Source organism: Phalangium opilio, unplaced genomic scaffold (genome assembly GCF_054372755.1).
Source record: "Phalangium opilio isolate 3A_F unplaced genomic scaffold, DU_Popi_V2 ptg000031l_1, whole genome shotgun sequence".
Lineage (NCBI taxonomy): Eukaryota > Metazoa > Arthropoda > Arachnida > Opiliones > Phalangiidae > Phalangium > Phalangium opilio.
The window spans coordinates 12,496,398-12,517,744 of NW_028324158.1; the positions used below are offsets into that span (position 1 = coordinate 12,496,398).

Consider the following 21,347-nt stretch of genomic DNA (forward strand, 5'->3'; position numbering starts at 1 on the left):
TAAACAATGGAGTAATAACTTAGGCAAAAACCCTGTATTTATTTTACAGTAAACATAAAAATGAATGAAAAAAAAAAAACCCTCGTTAAATACAAAAAGATGAATTATTAATTAAATGAATATTGGGGGGGGGGAGGGGAGAATTATATAAAAATGTCGCGTACCTGATAAGAAAGGGGGGGGGGAGGTCCAAAAAGATCTCTAAAACAAGATCAAAAAGTTAAGAAAAAATTAAGTCAACTAACAAAAGGGTTAAAACTAGATAAATCTTCACCAAAAATAGATGTATTAGTCTTAATTAAATTTTGAACGGTTCATTAATTAATATTAATAATTAATATAATTTACAATTTAAATATAAGCCAGGAAAGCCCATTAATTTTGAAATCAATTCTGCATCTAACCTTTCGATGCACTGTGATTGGTCAAATTATGAGGGGGGGGGGGAGAAAAAACTTATTTACAAAAAAAAAAAAAAAAAAATTACCAAAAGATGGGAATGTTTAACTTTATCTAAAAAAACATTCATTAATTACCAGTTAATAAAAAAAAAACAAAAAAACCCCAATATTACGTTTCCACGGTAATTAGAATTATATATATATAATTTTATATATAGGTTTTAAATACATTATACAAATTTCACGGGAGATTTTCCTATATTATTATTAATCTTTAACATGTTTGTTTAAATATCTTTAAGAATGGGGGGGGGGATATTATATAACTATTATTAGTTAGTTCAGCCTCTATTATCAATTAAACTAATCACTGTTGATTAAGAAGATACTCTTAAGAAAAATCAAAAATGGCAGTTTGAGAAGTCTTGATTAATTAACATCAGAAGCTAATTAACGCGAAGTAAATTATTTTTAATAGAGCTATATCAGTTAAAGGGGGGGGGGGAAACGTCACAGTTGGGCCTGCCAATAAACGGAGCCGGTTTTCACCCTCCTTCTGTGCCGCCGCTGAAGAACTCTATGCTAAATTTCCCGCACAATATGGCTCCTAGGCGGGGACTGGCGAAACCCCGCCTCAAAAGCTCTCCTTTCCCCCCCCCCTTCCGAATTGAAATAGCTCTATACCCCATAAAGTCCATATGCAAGCTATAGTTCTAAACTGAATTATATTTTTATTATTATTTTAAAGTCCATATGCAAGCAGCTATGGTTAAAATAAATAAAATAATTTACTTCACGTTACGAGCTTTTGAAGAACGATGTTAAATCTGTTTAATTGAAGCTGGCAGTGTATTATTAAAGTTATCAAGCCACTTTTGAAGAAGATGATGATAGGGCAGTGTGAACGGGACACAATTATTTTATAGTTTTATAGGGACTTGGCAATTCAGGCTTAACTCCGCCCCCAGCGCCATTATGGTATGTTTTTTAGCACTAGTGGAAGGTAGCCTGACATTGCATGACGTAGTACTGCCAAGTCCCTATTGTTAGAAGCACCATGTTGAAATGGGAGGGGCCAAATTCGTTAAAAAAATTTTCCCAATTAAAAAAGCACCCAAATACTTCGATAATCATGATTAAAATTCTTGATAAAATTTAAACACGAGGGAACTATTAATTAATTCCAGAGACAATTAGGAAGGTAGATTAAGTTTTTTTGTAATTAGACAGGTACTTACTTACTTTTACGTAGATTTTTCTTAAAGACAGGGATATATATATATATATATATATTTATATTTAACAAACGTTTCTAAAAAACACGTGGGTTGTACACTTTGTTAATTAATTTAATTACTGGTTAGTAGTAATTAAACTTGAACGATTATTAATTATAATTAAAGTTTATAAGCGCGCGACATTTTCCTAGATTTTTACTTACTTAACAAGGCTTAATTAATATTTAATTATTTTTGTTTCTTTGTTTTGTTTTGTTTTTTATAATAACAATTTATTTATTAATTTATTTTTTTAAATATAACGTTAGACTTTTTAATTTTTATTTAATTTCTATCACATTACTCTTTCTCCCATATTAATTAATTAATATATCAGAAATATTTAATTTAATTTTAATTAATATATTTCAATTAATTAATTTTAATTAATATATTTCAATTAATTAATTTTAATTAATATAATTCAATTAATTAATTTTAATTAATATATTTCAATTAATTAATTTTAATTAATATATTTCAATTAATTAATTTTCATTCAATTCTTGTTCAATCTTTTTGTTTTTTTTGTTTGTTTTTCCACAAACAAATTTAAATTTTGAATATTCTATATTACAAAAAAATAAAATAAAAGTTTATTGAATCCCAAAAAATTAATTATAATTAATTAACTAAATTAATTAATTAATTACGAAACGAGGTAATTAAAAAAAAAAGGTATAAATTAAAAAAAAAAAAAAAATAATGAATAAAATGTTTAATGGGTTTTTACTTACTTATTTATCTACGGCGCCCCCTTAATTAATTAAATGATTAAAATATTTAAATGAAAATTAAGTTTCCTTTAGAAAAACGATGTATTTTTCGTAAGGCTGAAAGTAAAACGATGTATTTTTCGTAAGGCTGAAAGTAAAACGATGTATTTTTCGTAAGGCTGAAAGTAAACCCTGAATTAAAAAAAAAATAACACATCTTTTGTAATAAAACCCCCAACTTGAATAATAATAATAATAATAATAAATGAGATAATTATTGATTGAGATTAATTAATTATTATTTTTGCGTGAGCGGTGGTTTAGGAATCAGACGGTGTTTCGAGCATGCTCATCAGAAAATTATCAATGGGCGTGTCCCCGATTAGTTTGAAGAAAAAGAGATGTTCGAGGCACTTAAGTCCGATACTTCGTAGAGCCGGTAAACGCAACAATAACTTGGCGAATCGACCCGAATGTTCGGGATAATTCATTTTACAATAATCGTCCAGAGCCGCGTACACTTTCTCGCGTAAATTCTCCACTACTTGAACCGATTTTAAACCTTTCGCTTCTGCAATTACATTTATAAGTATATTCCCCACCATTTTGGGCGTCGAGGTAAGTGACCACTAACCTGGATTAAAGAGGACAATCGCTCTCAAACAACCGAGTTCCGTCTTATCCATCTTCATCTCCTTCATTTTAGCCACCAATTCCGTTAAAACGCGATCGAAAATGGTGCCAACACCGGCGCTATGGGCGCTGTTACGATGGACGACTAAGCCCGTTGCCAAAACAATCCCGTCTTTGACGCCCATCGAGCGATGAGAGAATGACGCGATCAAAAGCTCATTCCATCCTACCACGGACAAGTACCAATTCCACGCATTAAAGAACTAACTACTTGGCGATAACTACAACTCCAGCAGGCGCAATTAAACTAAACTCACCGGCTTTTAAGAGGACCATCTGATCTTCGAGGGGTAATTCTGTAAAATGCGGGATATGTTTGGCCCATTCGACCAATTGGTACAATTGTCTGTCGGCCGCTTGACAGATATTCGTCACTGGATCGCGCTACAATACACAAGTACAATGTCCCCTTAACAATTTATAGAATGCTGTGTCCCCGGCGTCGCGCCGCCGTCTCGGGAGTGAAAGACTCTTTCACCAAGACAACAAAGTGCCACCAGTATCATTTTTAACCCTAACCTGAGGCCTAAGTGTTGACCTTCAATAACTTCTACAAGATCCCGTCCGCAATATATTTATCTTACTTTAAAGAATTGAGTTAAAACTATCGCGTTATAAAAAGTACGTCATCACGACCTTCAAAATGGTCAACACGACCTTGAAAAGGCCATCATTGACCTCCTCAAGACTAAGTAGGCCTAGAAAAATAAGGTATATAACCGAATATTGAGTGAAACCTAACTGATGATGATGATGATAATTTTATTATACAATGAAATGAAATTGAATGTGTGTTCCTGGAAAGGTTGGGTGGGGGTTAGATTTTTACGTACTTGTTTCTGCTGTTGCTCGCTGACGGCGTCGTCCAGGGCCTCGCCGAAGAAGCTGGCCGCACCCACCCTGTTGCCCCGACCCTGCCTCATCAACTATAAAAAATATACAGGCCACACAATCCCAATTTTAACACCATGAATGTACCAATCTGGTCAAAAGAACCGCGAAACAATCAAAACAAGAAAGAAGACCCCTAACAACATTCCAAGTAATAATAATAAGATAAAAATAAACCCCGATTGTCTTTCACTCCTCTAATAAAGCAACCAAATAGGCATATCGTAAAATGATAACAAACGTAATATGAAAAGAAAAAGCAATTGATAAAAGAAGACTATAATTACGTTGGTGGCCAAATCTTCATTTTTGGGTTCTACCCTGAGTTCGGCTTCGAGCATGCGCTCAATGGGCATATCATTGTGTAAATTACTTGTACTCTCCACTTCGTTCTCCATTTTTTCCTTCGTCCGTTGACGCTCTTCTTGCACCGCTATAACCCCGAGACCTTATTTCATTAAAATGGACCGACTGAACTGTCCCAAAACCTAGCTAACATCTTTGTCTCCATCAAAATCAAAAGAATACGACGACATTTACCTTCCCGTTTCATTCCCATGGAGAGGCACTTTTGATAACGACAATATTGACACCGATTTCGTTGCCGTTTATCAATGATGCAATTGCGATCTTCGCGACACGCGTACGTCAAGTCCTTGCGGACCGTTCTTTTGAAGAAACCCTTGCATCCCTCGCAACTATAATTAGAAACCGACACCAACCAAACTAAAGTCTTACCGCCCGATATTGCAATTTCATTTTAAATATTTTTGTTTGTAACTCTGCAGGATTGTTTACCTGTAAACACCGTAATGTTTGCCACTGGCTCTGTCACCGCAAATGGAACACAAATGCTTGGATCCACTCAGCGGGTGGTTGGGTGGATAGCGCCCGGAATTCTGTGGGGATAATACTTGCTGAGAGGAAACCTGGACAGTATGTCGTCCAATTACAACGAAAGTGCGAGGATATCCCCCACCCATATATATTTAAATAACCCAGGCAATCTTAAATTACTAAGCCAGTTGAAATTAAATCCCACAACCCCATGATGCCCTGACATATCTTCCTCCCTCCCCCCTTTGCGGACAGAGTACAAATATTGTTCCTAAAAGTTCTAGCTGGGTCAAAGGTCGAAATGTACTTACGGGTGAATTCATGTATGAAGGGCTAAGTAGTCCCCCTGTTGAGGAGGAGTAATTGGACTGCGGAAGACTACTGGTGACCGACGATGGGGGACTTAAGCTACTGTTGGAACTGCCCACGGGACTGATAGCCACTCCATTACTAGTTGTCGTTGTGCTAAGTGAACCTACAATAAAACAAACACACACCGAAAACAATTTAAAATTTCACAATTTTCAAAGTTGAAATTGCAAATGGACTATTTAATCTAGGGCGATTTTAAATATAATATCCCTGAGCCATAATGTATCGTTCGCTGCCCTTTCAAGGCAAAAACATAATTCTTATCACCCATTATCCCATGGCGAGCGTATGAATAATTTATAAGGCGTGAAATTAGAATTGACCGCTGTAAAATTTCCCACAAAATTCGATATATATACATTTACACGACGAGTCCGGCCGGGGCAAATGACCAGCGACTAAAATTGGCAGGCTCTATTATTTTGGTCTCTTATTTTTCATATCACCACGACGTTTCCGACGTTTAGCCTTGACCAGGGCGTTGTTCATCTACCCCTACCCCAACATCTCACGCCATTTAAATCAAGGTAAAGTAGAAAATATAATTTTCGGTGCATCTATACATTTTTCTTCGTAACTTTACATTAAACATACTTAGAGATAAAATAAAAATACCACGTGAAACTAGACATTGCATTTAGTAATCACTCCAATTTTCACGATGGTAGCATTAAAAATAAAATCTGCAAATAAAAGTCAAACTTTCGGAAAGTCTCCATAAAATTAAAAAAAAAGTTTCGCCTGGTTAGTAGCTTCTCCTTGAACACGGGTGCACCGCGAGTGAAACATTTCTACAGGGGCCACAGGAATAACATGGGCCAATTTCCCCCTGAATGTCGGCTTCTCTCTCCAAAAATTAATATTTCACACAGACTTTAAAAATAATTAACAATAGTAAAAATAACCCAGCCAGGCTTGAAGTGGGAATATATGTTGATTGCAAAGTGCAAAGTGCATGACCAGGGCCTAATTAGCGATTCGCAGTATCGCGTGAATTCTGAAGGGGAGGCTAAAATTATCGGATTAACTTGAACCACCACCACCGAAAAGGTCAAACAACCTTAACCCCATTACAAAAGATCCTTCTCTCGCGCTATGGACCAACCATTTCAATGACACCCTCGCGTTTCGGTTACTCTTAAAGAAATTAAAATGTGTTAAAGGCGAGCACGAGGACGGCACGAGACTTCAATCGAATTTGTCCATTCGGTACTAACTTCATTTATGGCGGGACTCGCCCATGACAATATTAAAAGACAGAACTATCAAAGGCTACAGAGAATTTAAAATACCTTCCCCCCTCCCACCCAAGGCTCTTCTTCTAATGTCAATTAAGGTTGGCATAGGCTTCTAAAAATGCAACCTTGAATGAAATGAGACTGTTGGAATAAATCATTATAACAAAGAATGGGGAAAATTAGTACCCTATAGTAAAAGCGCAGACACGATTGACCTTAACCATCCGGTCTACGCTATAGCCAGCCTTCTTTGACGCGAGAGATTGACTTGGGCCGCCTAAGTTAGATGAATGGGAAACCGTGAACTTATAAAAATAAAAAAGGTTCATTTGCCATTCAGAGCCGAGTTACGATTAAGCTACCAAGGTTATCGCCAACAAATTAAGCCCATAATAGAGTATCTAGGACACCCGAGTCAATTGCCATTTGATTTAGGAATCAATTAAGTCTTTACAAAATTAAATTAACACTAAAAGAGCCAGCTAGTAATTAACAGAAACTTTAGGACGTCTGAACTTTGCTAATTATTAACTGCTATAGGGAAATGTCTTGTAGATATAATATAAATATAATTCTAGTCAATCCAACGGTACCAAACAATCGGTTGTAGATCAAATATAGCGCTGGAGATATTAAAATTTAAAACAAAATAGACTTTCAGACCCACGTGCTATCGAATGACACTTAAATACTTAGGGTTAAACAGTAAAGAGGTCGAAGCTATAAAAAATACTTCATATCTTTAAAATAGCAACCCCTATCCATCCCCCTCCCCCTAACCAATTTCCGGAGCTTACAAACCTATCAGCAATTGAGTAAAATTCTAAAAATAAAGTCTTCATATTCTCGCCTATCTTATCAAAAAAAAAAAAAAAAGTACGTTTAAATCAAAATATCCCTTATTTTCCAACAACAAACACTTTTCATAGACAAGAATGCAACATTGTAGTAATGGCACCTCATTCTAAATCCACGCCCGTCCTAATGCATTATCACAAGATTACTAAACCTTAAGAAAGAATTTAGCCACGATGTCAAAGTATGAAAAATACTTAAATTCTCTAGGGTCTACATTAAAACAATCCCATTTAATTTTTCTTTTTAACCGAACATATTGTTGGCATGACGTTTCAAGGTCAACTGGTTTCTCTCTGGTCAAAAGTAAAGGTATTCCGACATTTTACCATACATAAACCGATGATGGTGATACCTTTACCTAACACGACGGCAGCAGCCAGAGCAACCAGCAGCAGGGAGCTCGCTCAACCGTTTAACGAGATGACGCGGTTGAGAATGACATATTAAATATTACTCCGTAGAATATTCTGTATTCCTCTCCCCTCAACCATCCCATCTAATATAAAGGATGTAACAGCTCACCAACATTTTTATTTTGGAAAACCCGAATCAAGGTAATAGAATTTTCAATAGAGCTTCGGCAGACGACGACGAGAGAATGGGAACTTCATTTTTCTCTCTCAGAAACGCAAGGACAATTATTTTGCGTGTTATTTGTTAGAGTAATAATATACACCTACGGAATGAACATCCGCCATACACCATACAAACAATTAAAATAAAAGTACAATTAAACTAAAAAAGAAAACTTGGGAAGACCGACCCACTATACCGTATCATTAAATTCATCCTCTAAAATTAAAATTCAAAACTTTTCCCCTTCAATATTCATGTTTATTTAAAGATACTCATGTTAGAGTCATAATTAAATGTCTGGCAAGTAATTTCCGTAACACTGGACTTCTATCCAGTACCGCGGGGATTTTTACCAAAACCATGCAGGCCCGAGTTCAAAGGTCATAATATAATTCTTCAATATTCATGATTATTTCATGACATTCGCATTCAAGTCATAATTTAGACACAAAAGTCATGCCTGGTAATTTCTGTAACACTATCCAGTACTACGTGAATTTTACCAAAACTATGTAGGCCCAAGTTCAAAGGTCATACTATAATTCTTCAATATTCATGATTATTTCATGACATTGGTGTTAAATTCATAATTAAGACACAAAAGTCATGCCTGGTAATTAATTTCTGTAACAGGAGACTTACATCCAGTACTAGGTGAATTTTACGAAAAACCATGCAAGCCCAAGTTGAAAGGTCATAATATAATATTCATGATTATTTCATAAAATTGGTGTTAAATTCATAATTTTGATTACTAAAGTCTTGCCTAGTAATTACGGCGACTCTAGGGTATTTTTTTCACCAAACCAGGCCAAGTTCAAAGGTCAAAACCAGGCTAGTCGCCGATATAACATATAAAACGATATCATTTGACAGTACGAGGAAAACCCGAGTTGTTTAGCTTAGCGCTAACTCAATTATAGTGCATGGCAGGCGTTCGAAAACAACGACCTTGATTCCTCTAACATTTTAACGAAGGTAGTAGTTGGAAAAATATTTCGCAACAAATATGACAAACAAAAAAAGAAGAAGACGAAAAGTGTAATCACCCCGAAACTTCAACAAAATCTGACGAGAAAATGAAAAGCCAGAAGGAGAAAAAATAAAAAAAATACACTTTCAGAAGCAACAGTTTTCATCTTCATCCGTTGCTATGGTTACCAGCATCGGGGATAAATTTAATCCCTCAATAAAGTCGGTTGGATACTTTACTAAAGATCATATATAAAATGTATCTGATCTAATGGGAGGAGGAGGGGGATTAGTATCCAACGTCTCTTATGAGCTTAGTTAGTAAGAATTGTCTAGACGAAAAATCGCTGCTCATTTCTATTTGAAAAGATCCGAGATTTCAATTCGGAGATCTTTCTGCTAATTGCCAGGGATTATCTTTAAAAAGGCATTTATTTAAGAAGGGTTTTTGCCTCTCGGATTCCACTTGAATTGATATTTCTAAGATATGTTTTCCATTAAAGACGATTTAGCAGTCTCTACAGTGTTACAAGAGCTCTAACGTGCAAATAGACTGTAAAATTAATTCCAGATGAGCCTGCCAGAGGGAAAAAATAGTTTCCTCTCTGTTTCAACGTACCTTTAAAAAGGTTATTTTACTGTACCTTTAAAATACTTAAGTTAAAAGCAAGGTATAGAAATAGGTTTTTTACGACTTTAAACCAAGAACTTAGATCATAATGATAGGGAGCTTAAATAAATTATTATTTTTTTTAAAAAAAAAAATATTTAAAATATATGCATAAAGAAAAAGAAGTATGGAGACCTTGAATTCACTTGAGATACGAGTTCTGGGTGAAACGAAAAGAAAAACACCTCCACCTTCCCCTAACTTGGAAAAACTTAAAATTAAAAAAAAAAAATAAGTAAAAAAAAAAAAGTAGAAAATTCTGTAGCCGGCGAAAAAGATTTGCTAGACTTGGGCGCCAAACTTTTTTAGTAAAAAAATTAAACTTTAGACTATGGTTTAAAATTACCATCCAAGAAACTCTACATCTACTGTTTGTTACGAAACTTCAAGTTCGGTGCGTGGGCCCTTTGATGGACTATGATACTAGGAAGGACCCCAGTTTGGTTAAGAGCCGTTATAGTAAATGAGTGGTAGACATAATATTATCCTTATCTTAATTTTTTTTCCTGTAGAAATTTGATATTTTGAATGAATTACAATGATTTCATTTAAAACCCTAGACTCGTCTACCAAAGATCTCGCAAATTATAAAAGGGTTAAAATCTAAGAGCAATTTCCTTCCCAAAGTCTTTAAAGACTTCCGATTTTTAAAAAGCGCGCGACTTCTTTCAATGGGAAATGTTTCCCGCCTTCTTAGAAAAAGCTCATGAATTTCATTAGGAAATGTTTTCCCGCCTTTTCAAAAAAAAAGCGCGTGCAACTCATTACAATGTTTTTCCCGCCATATTCTACAAATCGCGCGCGCCTGTAATTACTTTCAAAAATTTTCAAAATCACGCGCCAAAAATTAGAAACGAACTGATTAAAAAAATAATAAGGACCACTAGGTTATCACGTGGCACGTGTCAACTAAGTATAGGTATCAAATTCCTTAAAATAGGTTAGAATTATAGAGTAACGGCAGCTACCAACTTCTCCAATGGAGATATAGAGTTAGGAGTGCCAATACACACTTTTCTACATTATCTAAGCAAAAAATAATTAAAACTGTAAACAAAAAAGGAAGCCAAACTAAAAAATAAAATAAAAGATGAACTTTGCAAAAAAAAATGAGCGACACCATTTCGAGAGAAAAAAAAGTTCCGAACTAAATTGGTTAGAATTTAAAAAAAAAAAGGTGATATACCTGTATTTAGTGCCAATGGCGTAGTTGGCGTACTGGGGGGACTCAAATTAGGTAAATTATGCATCCAAGCGCTTCCGTACAGTAAAGCCGTCACTGACAACTTTGGCCTCTCCTTCTTGTACATCGCGAGTGCCCAAAATATTCAAAATACTTAATAATTCTCCCAAAGTTCAAAAGCGCGCGTTGCCAATACACCGGCGCACCATTTTATGGCGGGAAAAAGTTTTCAAAAGTATTTTCGTTTAGATTTCTCGTCGTTTTATGATTAAATACTTAAAAATAAAGCATAAATAGGTTAGGTTTCTTTGAACAATGAAGATGACAACGGGTGGTCTCTCTTCTCTATCTAATCTTTTCAATCTCGGATGCAACCGACAAAGATGAAATATAGACGGGCGCAGTTCGTAATATAGTTTCACTTTTCTTTTCAAATATATTATTGAAAATAAATAACTCCGATGTTTAAAATTAATTTTAAAAAGGCAGAACTTATTTTTCTTTCCAAGAAAGCACGTGGAGACCTCGCGAACGTAAAAAAAAAATAAATCCAAAGAAAGCACGTGCTTGTTCGCGCGCGCCGATTCAACCCGCTTTTTACAATTTTTTTGGCGGGAAGGTAATTTATTATTTTAAAGAAAGCACGTGCTTGTTTCGCGGTTCATTTTTTTTGGCGGGAAAAGTATATATATATATATTTTTAAAGAAAGCACGTGCTTGTTTTGTTTCTCGCGCGCGCGGGAATATTTGAGATACGTGTCTTCGGGGAAATCACTAGAGACACAAACGGTGGTGTGCTCTTCGCGACACTCACTGCGCTTTCAATGTTTTGCGGGCGACTGCCTGGAAGAGAGTAGTTGCTTTTGAGGTTCAAAACTCTCTCCCACGGCCGCTCTCTCTCACTCTCATCCCGCCATTCGCTCGGGGTTTGGCATTTAAACTAGCGGATGCCTCTACATTAAAAACACAAGCTAATAATAAGCGGACCGACGTCGGGTATTTTTTTTTAATTCAAGGTCTCCCTCTGTAACTAAAAGTCCTTCCAACTCGGGGTGATGATGGTGCGGTGTTATGCCTTTTAAAAACCCAAGTGTGGGTGGGTGGTTTCGATGATTGCCCAATTTGAGACAATACAAGGAAAGTAAGCGAGCGATAAAAGATACCGAATGGATGTATTATAGTTCCCAGCCCTTTCCTCTATTGATTCTAAATCAACGGATGATACTAAAAAATCTTTGGGGGGAAAAAGTTTGGAAGTACCTTTAAATTCCATTGTTCTCAAACTGATTAGTAATTTAATGAGTGTAGACATAGACAGAACACTGCCCAGAGTATCATGATGAACATGTCAAGAATATTATAATGTCCAAATAAATAACAATGTTTTTGGAACTGAATTGAATTAAATAAGAAAATAAATCTATTATAACTTTCGAAATAATTCTTTCTTAATGGGCCCATTTTGCGACAGACTAGAAACCAAAAAAACAACATGGAATCCAGCTGAGTCGCGCTCCACTTTTATTTTAAACCCTTCCCTTTAAATTTAAAACATTACAATACATAGTATTTGAGGCGCTTGGCGACCCCCCCCCCCCAATACACCAACGCGAATTTCGTATGAATTCTTAATTAAAAGTCACCCAAAAGTTTTTATATATTTTCCAGAGTCCAGACTCTTCAATATTTAACTTTTACGTCTAGTCTTTAGTTTGTAAATAGTTGAGACGTGTGCTAGCCTATACTTTGTAACTGGGGCGCTTTAAACGTCACCAAAAAGGGGGGAGGGGGCCCCACGTTTTAATAATGTCAACTCGTCGTCATAATGCAATCAATATCTGGTTGACATTTCAAAACCTAGCCAAGTCTTAACGTAAACACTTCGGAATTTTATAAGCTTATTAAATTTGATACAATATATCAACGAGTACTCGTGGTTAGTTACCATCTTGAAAAGGAGCTTAATAACAGTCTAAAATAGTAACTAATTTTAATATTAAAATAGGTAAACGTCGATCGACGCTTAGGTTTGAAGTAACCTGGCCAGGAATCTAAGCCTATTTTTGATTGCAGAGAACTGTTACGAACGACGATGCACGCACGTTTACGTATCAATAAATTAACGTGTACGGCAATAAAAATAATGTCATCTAAAACTAAAAACAGATGAAATTTTTGCTGGAAAACCATATATTTTCAAACGCTATCTCATTTTTCATTTTGTTGTTTGTAAGTACAAAAACAACACGCTCTTTACCAGGTGTTTGTTTCCATGTATTTTCCTTGATAAAACTAGTGTCTGAAAAGTTTAATTACCCGCCCTTAATTATACTATATTAATTAATTAATTTAAAGTTAATTAAAATTTTCTATAATTTCTTGTAATGGGCCAACAACTTAATAGGCAATCAATTTTCGTTGATGGGGCTAGAGAAACTTCGTCCCTCCCTCATCTCAGCTTAAACTCTGTTAATCAAGAACTGATTCATACTGAACTGCTCTCTACGCCTAATCAACAGCCTGGCAACACTGGGGAAAAATGGCGAAAAAACCCTTAAAGAAAACTACGAATAAAACCAGCAAAAGATAAAATTCTCCTACAAAACTACAGTGTCGAAAAAGTTGAATTTCCCATCGTAATAATTAATTTGAAGTTAATTATTCTATAATTTGGTGAAACCGTCCAACATAACAAACAAAATGCGCAATGTTGCATGAATCCCATAAGATAAAAAATATTTTTCTTTCAAACTACAGCGATTATAAAAACGTATAGGACATCATCATAAGCAGCTGCTGCCACAGCTTATCGCGTTTGGGTGTGTTATTTGGGAACTGACTGCAGGGAGGGCCACAGGCAGTAAGTCAAGGTCAAGAATATTATATTTAACCCCTTTGAAAACGTATCAGAACCAGCTCGCCGGCTCGTTTCCCGCAAAAAACACTGGGAACTAAATCTCAAAAATGCGCTCTAACTAAACTCCCTTCCAACTCACACTCTCACCCTCCCACCAATCAGGGTCATCCATATTCCTTCCGGAAGGAGAGGGGCCTCCCCACCAGTGGGGTATATCATATGGGCAACGTGCTACCAACATGCTAGCTGGGAGTTCTGGGACTACAGCCGCACCATTAGCTCCCTTCAGGCGAAAGAGAAAAAAAAAACCTCCAGAAATGCAATGAGAGAAATAATAGGCCGACTGTATCACCATGTTTAAGGATATTGGGTTTGTACCGGAAGTCGAGGGGCTAATTGAAAAAACCACATTTAACTCAATATAATTAAGACGCAATCTGGTTATGAGTGGCACCTAAAGGCACCATAGGGGTTACCCGCTGTGTTACCAAGACATACATTAGTTAAAATAAGAAGTCTTTATTATAAGCAAGCCACAACCCAAATCAGTACAAAACTACAAGTACTTTTGAAATCGGATTTAGATCATTCCAAAGATAATTCCCAATGAAAATATTTAAATTTAAACCTACAACTTATTTAATTAATTTAAAAAATATCCCTTAGACTAATTTCATAATAAAATTAAGGGATGTTCTTGGAAATCAACCCACGTGGTCGGTTACTTCTGTAAATGTACAAATTTTGAAAAAGGCCCACAAGGTAAAAAAGATTCGAAATTTGTTTTGGAAAGCGGCCAGCGGAGTTACGCAAATTAGGGGTTTGGACGCGCTGAAAAATTAAAAATTACGTAACACGTGACCGGTTCTCCTAAAGAAGCTCTCTATACACCCCCCCCCCCCAAATTCAACCAGGGTTTTCGTAATAACTTTGGGAAAGGGGGGGGGGTCCATTTTAAAAAAAGAAAACCTATTCTACTCGTTGGTTGGACTTTAATTCTTTCTATGTTGAAACCCACATTCTTCTACTACTAACTTCTGCAAGAGTGAGACGCCATTCAAGGCCAAGGTCATTATCGCAACCCCTACTCTACAAACTCCCCAAGACGAAGAAGAAAATGACGAAGTCAACCAAGCGTCAAAAACTTTCACTTGGAATTAGGAATACGCTGTAAGGAAGGGCGCTAGAATACTCCATGTAGATACAAAATTAGGGGTGGAACTCTTAAGGTGGGACGATAATGATGATGATGGTAGTGGGTACCAAAATGGTTACAACAGGTTTTTATTAAATCATCTACCAACCCTAATCTAAAAATTGGGTACCTCTATATATTATTATAAATTATATTAGTGGTAGTGGGGCCAATGTGAAAAACACGTCTCTAAGTTATGAAGCGGTACAGAATGATGGGAAACTCAGGGTGCCCAAGACCCCCCCCCCCCAAGATATTTTAGGGCGCCGTGAAATCCATAGATGGAAAACACATGTTGGGTACCATTTCTATGGCCCCAGATATTTTAAGGGGACCCATAATGATTTTTACACCCCATGGTCCCCAAAGAGATAAGTGGGAACGGAAGTCAATCGTAGAGTTACAATAAGAAATCAGTCTGTATTGTAGATACACAATTCGCAAAAAGAAAAAAATTTTAAACAATTTTTTTGAAAGAAGTCAGAAGAATAAAAAAAATTGTTTCAGTCTCAACGCGTCACGATTGTCTATAAAAGATAGATTATAACGTTAAGGTATAATGAGTTGCCTTATTTTTTTGTGTCAAGGTGAAAAGGTACTAAAAAAGCAGAGTTAATTTGGAGGCCACATTGCAATCTAACTCCGTCCGCTTTTCTTTTAAAACATCTAAAATGTCGAGCCCGTTTCTGCTGGTTAATAGTTACACAGAAAGACTAAAAGACTAGAGAGAAAGAGAGAGAGAGAATTTTAACCCTTTGAAGTTGTCCTTGATTATTTTAAACCTTCTATATATTTTAGTAGATAGTTGGAAATGTTCCAAAAACAATATAGATTTTGTTTAGCAGTGAACAACCTTTTCCGTCTCCTCAGCCAACAACTTTCATTGAACTTAGAATGGCCTTCAAAATTATAAACGCAACTACAACAATACTGAATCTAAGGGCAATTTATACTCTCTTTAAAAATGTCATCCGAGCTCAAGAGGATGGTCACTAGCATAATTACACCGATTGGTCAAATGGCGCCCATAAATTAAAATTTCCCACCTAGGAATTTAAGACATTACCAGAAGTAAATAAATCAAGGGGTGAAACTATTTCACAGACCAAATAAAATTAGAAGTATATAAATTCGGAAGTTATTATTGTGTCAAAAATAATCTCAAGGATGTTCAACTTAATTACGCAACCAACGACAACAATACTGAATCTAAGGACAATTTATACTCCCTTTAAAAATGTCATCCGAGCTCAAGAGGATGGTCACTAGCATAATTACACCGATTGGTCAAATGGCGCCCATAAATTAAAATTTCCCACCAAGGAATTTAAGACATTACCAGAAGTAAATAAATCAAGGGGTGAAACTATTTCACAGACCAAATAAAATTAGAAGTATATAAATTCGGAAGTTATTATTGTGTCAAAAATAATCTTAAGGATGTTCAACTTAATTAACCATTAAAAATAAGACTCCAATAATTAATTTAACGTGATAGTCTCAAAGTCTACAACGAAACTATCTAATTTTAGACGAAAATTGGCCTACTAGACAATCACAGAAAACATTTTCTAAAAATATCGCGGGAGACTGAAGCCCCAAAAAATAACATAACGAAAGTATATTATAACAACAGAGAATTCCGTGGTGTCGGACATTTACTTTCACTTTCTGATAGGGAGTACATTTAAACGTATTTAATTTTGGCAAGTGTCCGACCAGTGGAGTCGAAACCGGATTATTCAATCTCGATTCATACGTCATCAAAGGAAAGGAACGAAGAGGGGAGGGGAGGAAATGCAAAGGGTGAGGGGGGATGAGGAGAGTATGGCAGTGGTAATATTGGTTTCTATGACGACTGGAGTCGGGTTGAAAAACCTGAATAACAACTTTGTGTTGATTTCAAGGTCAGTGGATAAGGGAGCCAGCGATACAACCAAAGAGAGAGAATTCCTTTAATATTTAACCATCCTCCCCCCACCCCTCCCGACAATCTCTTCTCCGCTTCGCAAAATATAAAGATTTTTATCGCCTCAATAAAAAATAAGTAGAGAGAGGGATGGCAGAGGGGAGAGCAGTTAAGTATTTTTGTTAAGATTCAAAAGAACACCCTTAAAATTCCTTTTACAAGTTTTAAAGGCTTATTTAAAGAGCTTATTTTTGCTCCTCTTTTTAAACACTTTGCCAATATTATTATTTTAAAACGCTTAAGTACAAGTACGTTTTCATTTCTAAAGGGTAAAGGGAAGAACACCTTGTTTTAAATTAACCGCATTCTCGTAATTACTTTTATGATTAGGTCCTGGTAATCTGTCCTTTAAATTATTTTTCGCGTATCAAGATATTTTCACTTCACTATCCCTTTACAAATCTGTCTAAGGGACATGTCGCGCCATCTATGTAGGACAAACGAAAGTCTCCCGTTGATTGACCCCAAAAAACGCCGCGATAAAAAGGGCCTAAAAATTATCAGCCTACCTATTTTTAATGGATATCTAATATGTCGTCAATAAACGTAGCATTTATTTGTATTGTCGCGTTTGAATTAGAGACGCACCTGTGTTTACCTAAATGGAGTATGGAGACCTAGACCTAGGGAGACCTAGTTTTTTCCCCCAAAACTATGACCTACTTAAAGGACCTAGATTAGACCATCGAAAGTGAAACGGCTGAATAAAATACCCTAGATATCGCCGCCACCGTGATGTAATAAAAGTATATAATAAACGCCTAAACATCAACCTCAATTAACAATATTAACAAGCCTTAAAACCCATTTTAAATTTATTAGACCAAAATAGTTTTGAGAATTTAGTTAATTAAATATCTAAATAATATTTACCTATATTTAATTTAATGTTAAGACGCGTTCCCTTACAATTATTAAATATTTACTTAAATTTTAAGAGTAAACAAATTTTGAACTTACATTCATCATCCAAATCCATTTGTACTTTGTTCAGATTAATTTGCCAAAACAGAGAGAAAGATCCTTTTTGACCTTTCAATTTAAATCCTTCAAATTTGGGTTCCCGATAACACACTTGTTTTTATCACACGTTATTCTAATAATGTTTCCCACAACACCAGAAAAGATTTGGTCTGGAAAAATTTTAAAAGAAAAAAACATGGAATTTAGTGATAAGAAATCATCCTTGAATAGGCCAATAATAATCACAAATTGAAATCTAACGATAGTCCTAATGAATTTTATATTTGCCTTGTAGATAGATAAATACTCGTAAAAGTTACAAAATAAAGCCTAGTCCACATACTTTTGTAATAATTGCACAGAGTAGCGTGACTTTTTGACTAAGCCAAGGCTTAGGAATCGAAGAAGTCTCCCTTTGATATTTACGAGATAGGGGGGTCCATTATACGAAGCCAAGCCGTCTATTCTTTTCACTGGGGTTCACACCGAGCTTTTAAACGCGTATATTAATCCAAATTCTATCGTTAATTCGTTAATCTAAGGGTTGAACTTGCCCTAGCTATAACGCCGATAAATTTGAATTAGGCCTACTTTTCTTTTAAACGTTTTGGGGTCAAATTTTGTTTGTTCCAAAAAATTCGCTCGCCCGTCTGAGCTAGCGCGCGCGTCCCCCGGCACCTAACCTATCACGATCAAACCGAAGCAGACAAAAAAGTCGCGTTTCTCTCTCAACAAGGAGTACTTATCCATAAATATACTGGAGTTGCAATAGGACATTGCCTTTTTTACTTATTAATTTTAATTATATTTCAACGCTATTTACGGTTAATAGCGTCAATTCTCAAGTATTATATATTAAAATAAAGCGCGATTAAAACTATAGTTTTTAAAATGAATAATCCCTAATAATAATATTAATTTACCTTCAAATACATTTATCGGTTAATACTCCTTGCTGGTAATGACAAGTTTGGCGGGCTGATAGCACCCCCTTAGCCCTGAAAATCGAATCGTCCGGCGGCCAGGCCTCTTGTACACAAAATCTTTGACGCTAATGCACTTTACGGTCACTGAACTTATTTCGCGACGACCTTAAATACATAATTTAAACTAATTAACTTACTTATAATTAATATTAACATTATATCCTAATAAAAATATCTAAATTTCTATAAATTACCGAGCGATAGATACACTAACCAGACAACGCGTTACCTCCAGAAAAAATGGAGATAGGTGATTCGAAGAGGTGCCGGAACTTATTAGCCAATCAAATAGTAGCAAAAAGTGGCGTCTATTAAACTGGAAAAAAAAGGCGCGTAAATTCAAACGCGGTTATTTTTTTTTAAACGAAACAATGTTTAATTAAATCAAGAAAAATGATCAAAATAATGCAACACACATTTTTTTTCTCTCCTCATAATCCAAATAACAAAAAAACCAAATTTGATAAACTACAAATTACAAATACAAATTACTGTTCAAATTTAACAAAATTTCTGATTAAATTTTGGGTTAACATGTGCGTTACTTAATTAGTACTAAAAATTAAGTACTTCTTAATTAAAACAAGGATAATAATAATAATAAAACTAAGAAAAGAAAAAAACATTATGGCTATCTTTAAATACGAGTTTTAATGATTTTTTTTGGCTAATTTTTTGGAGGGGTGTAAGGAAGGTCGTTTGAAGGTCAAGTGATTATATTTCTCATCCCGCAATCCTTGGAAAAGTATAATAAATTTTGGGCGTAAATGCGACGAACGAACAACGGTTTCGTTAAAAGCATTCAATCATGCTGTTTCTTTCTTTGCCAACTCCGATCCATTTAACGGGAACCCCAATTTGATTTTCGATCTCTTTAACATAGTTCTGAGCTTCAATTGGCAAGTTCTCAAATTCGCGAACGTTTTCAGTTGAAACATCCCAACCAGGAAGGGTCAAGTAACGAACTTGGACTCTTTCCATATCGGAGGCATTAGCTGGCGGAGTCATCAGACTTTTACCATCCAACGTGTATTCCACACCAATTTTGACTTCTTTCAAGGTATCCAAAATGTCCAGTTTGGTCAGCGCGATGGCGGTGTACCCATTGATGATGGTGGAGTATCTGAGCAAAGCCGTGTCCAGCCAACCACACCTTCTTTTACGTTTTGTAGTCACTCCAAATTCAGCCCCGCGTTCTTGAAGCAGGGACCCTATTTCGTCATGAAGCTCTGTTGGGAAAGGGCCATCTCCCACTCGCGTCGTGTAAGCTTTTATAATATGTACGAGACTTGTCAGAAATCAAAGTACCAATGCCTGGATCGGTTACAAAACTCAAAGAGAGCTTCAAAACCAGCCCAAAATGGCAAATACAACCCCAAAACATTAAGGTAACCCAGCTCAAGGTAAGGTTCCCTGAAAACGTAAGAAAGGTATACCTTTAACGACACCGTAGATGTTTTCAATAAGTGTTGGGGGTATTCCCAATCCTGTGCAAGCTCCACCCACGGTGCAATTGGACGACGTGACATAAGGATACGTTCCAAAATCGATGTCTAATAAGGCGGCATTGGCTCCCTCAACCAGGACCACTTTGCCACTTTTAATGGCCTCGTGCAAGTAAAGGACGGTATCGGAAACGCAAGGGCGAATTTTCTCAGCGTACAATTTGTATTTTTGCAACTCTTTGTCTACATCCACTTCGAGATAGCTGAACATCTTCTTGTAAAAGTCCACCAATGCTCTGAACTTTATTTCAAAGGTGCCAAAATCCCCCATTAGGTCAGCAAAACGTAATCCAATTCTGCTGGCTTTGGTTGAATAAGTTGGACCAATTCCCTTTTTCGTTGTTCCTTAATATATTATCATTACCAGGATTAAATACCCAATAATAACTCGTAACTTAGTAATCTGTGGTAAGTCAATTAGTCAAGTTAATTAATTAATGATTACCCAAACTGCTCTTTCCTTTTTCCTGTTCCTGCAATCCATCAACTTCCTGATGGAAATCAAAGACTAGATGAGCCCGATCTGATATCAAAAGTCTTTTCTGCCAATTGTTCAAGCCTTTCGCTTCGTTCTTAGTGATCTCTTCAAACAACTGGCCCAAATGGACCACCACTCCATTCCCCACCACGCTGGTGCACTTTTCATTTATGATTCCACTGGGTAGCAAATGGAAATCAAATTCCACATTTCCCACGACGACAGTATGTCCGGCGTTATTGCCTCCCTGACACCGACATATGACGTCGCAATCGGCGGCCAGTAGGTCCACCACTTTACCCTTTCCTTCGTCGCCCCATTGGGCCCCCAAGACCACAGTCACGCCCGCGCTTCCTTTAGGCTTAAGGTCACCGGCTTCCAGCTTACCCATTTTCAAGCGTTTTGAGGCGACTAGATTGTTGCCTTCCGAATTGCCGTTTACTGTAGTGGCCATAAGAGCTTTATCATTCGCCGATATAGATAATATTTGATAAGTATTCGAGTTGTTTTCGGGGCTTTAACTCTTGGAGTTTAATATAATTTGGCGCGAGGCCATGTCGCGGTTCCTCTACAGTCTACAAACCTCCACGCTTTATCGCGACCTACTCAACACATACACCGGTATAGAGGCTAGCGCCTTCTACAGGGCAAGGACGTTTAATTCGGTTGTATCAAATAGGCTACGGTGTAAAGGCGCGATATTCAAAATA

General features: G+C 36.2%; 2 protein-coding genes across 6 annotated transcripts; both read right to left on the reverse strand.

Moving 5' to 3' along the window:
* Positions 1-12: 12 nt before the first annotated feature.
* Positions 13-18,888, reverse strand: usp (retinoid X receptor ultraspiracle). 5 transcript variants are annotated; one of them, XM_089870293.1, is made up of 10 exons: positions 18,592-18,888; positions 17,666-17,838; positions 5,127-5,290; positions 4,777-4,907; positions 4,519-4,676; positions 4,266-4,411; positions 3,921-4,013; positions 3,345-3,471; positions 3,029-3,253; positions 13-2,965 (listed from the first exon to the last, which is right to left on the reverse strand). In XM_089870293.1, the coding sequence occupies exons 2-10, from the start codon at positions 17,682-17,684 to the stop codon at positions 2,715-2,717; spliced, it is 1,314 nt and encodes a 437-aa protein (XP_089726419.1). In that variant the 5' UTR covers positions 17,685-17,838; positions 18,592-18,888; the 3' UTR covers positions 13-2,714. The 5 variants fall into 5 exon arrangements, with proteins under 5 accessions (XP_089726419.1, XP_089726418.1, XP_089726415.1 ...); XM_089870292.1 differs by lacking the exon at positions 18,592-18,888 and adding an exon at positions 18,012-18,522; XM_089870289.1 differs by lacking the exons at positions 17,666-17,838; positions 18,592-18,888 and adding an exon at positions 10,688-11,490.
* A 118-nt stretch (positions 18,889-19,006) lies between these two features.
* On the reverse strand, positions 19,007-21,245 carry Adss (adenylosuccinate synthetase). The gene is made up of 3 exons (XM_089870308.1): positions 20,605-21,245; positions 20,091-20,504; positions 19,007-19,922 (listed from the first exon to the last, which is right to left on the reverse strand). The coding sequence occupies exons 1-3, from the start codon at positions 21,089-21,091 to the stop codon at positions 19,447-19,449; spliced, it is 1,377 nt and encodes a 458-aa protein (XP_089726434.1). The 5' UTR covers positions 21,092-21,245; the 3' UTR covers positions 19,007-19,446.
* Positions 21,246-21,347: the final 102 nt, after the last annotated feature.

Excerpts from the sequence above, each read along its gene's own strand:
- usp (XM_089870289.1), bottom strand. The coding sequence starts at position 10,811 with ATGTACAAGAAGGAGAGGCCAAAGTTGTCAGTGACGGCTTTACTGTAC. Across the intron at positions 4,677-4,776 it reads AAACATTACGGTGTTTACAG|TTGCGAGGGATGCAAGGGTT; the intron begins GTAAACAATCCT and ends TTCTAATTATAG. Across the intron at positions 3,254-3,344 it reads GATGGTCCTCTTAAAAGCCG|GATGGAATGAGCTTTTGATC; the intron begins GTGAGTTTAGTT and ends TGTCCGTGGTAG.
- Adss (XM_089870308.1), bottom strand. The coding sequence starts at position 21,091 with ATGGCCACTACAGTAAACGGCAATTCGGAAGGCAACAATCTAGTCGCC. Across the intron at positions 20,505-20,604 it reads AAAAGGAAAGAGCAGTTTGG|GAACAACGAAAAAGGGAATT; the intron begins GTAATCATTAAT and ends TAATATATTAAG. Across the intron at positions 19,923-20,090 it reads CATCTACGGTGTCGTTAAAG|CTTACACGACGCGAGTGGGA; the intron begins GTATACCTTTCT and ends ATATTATAAAAG.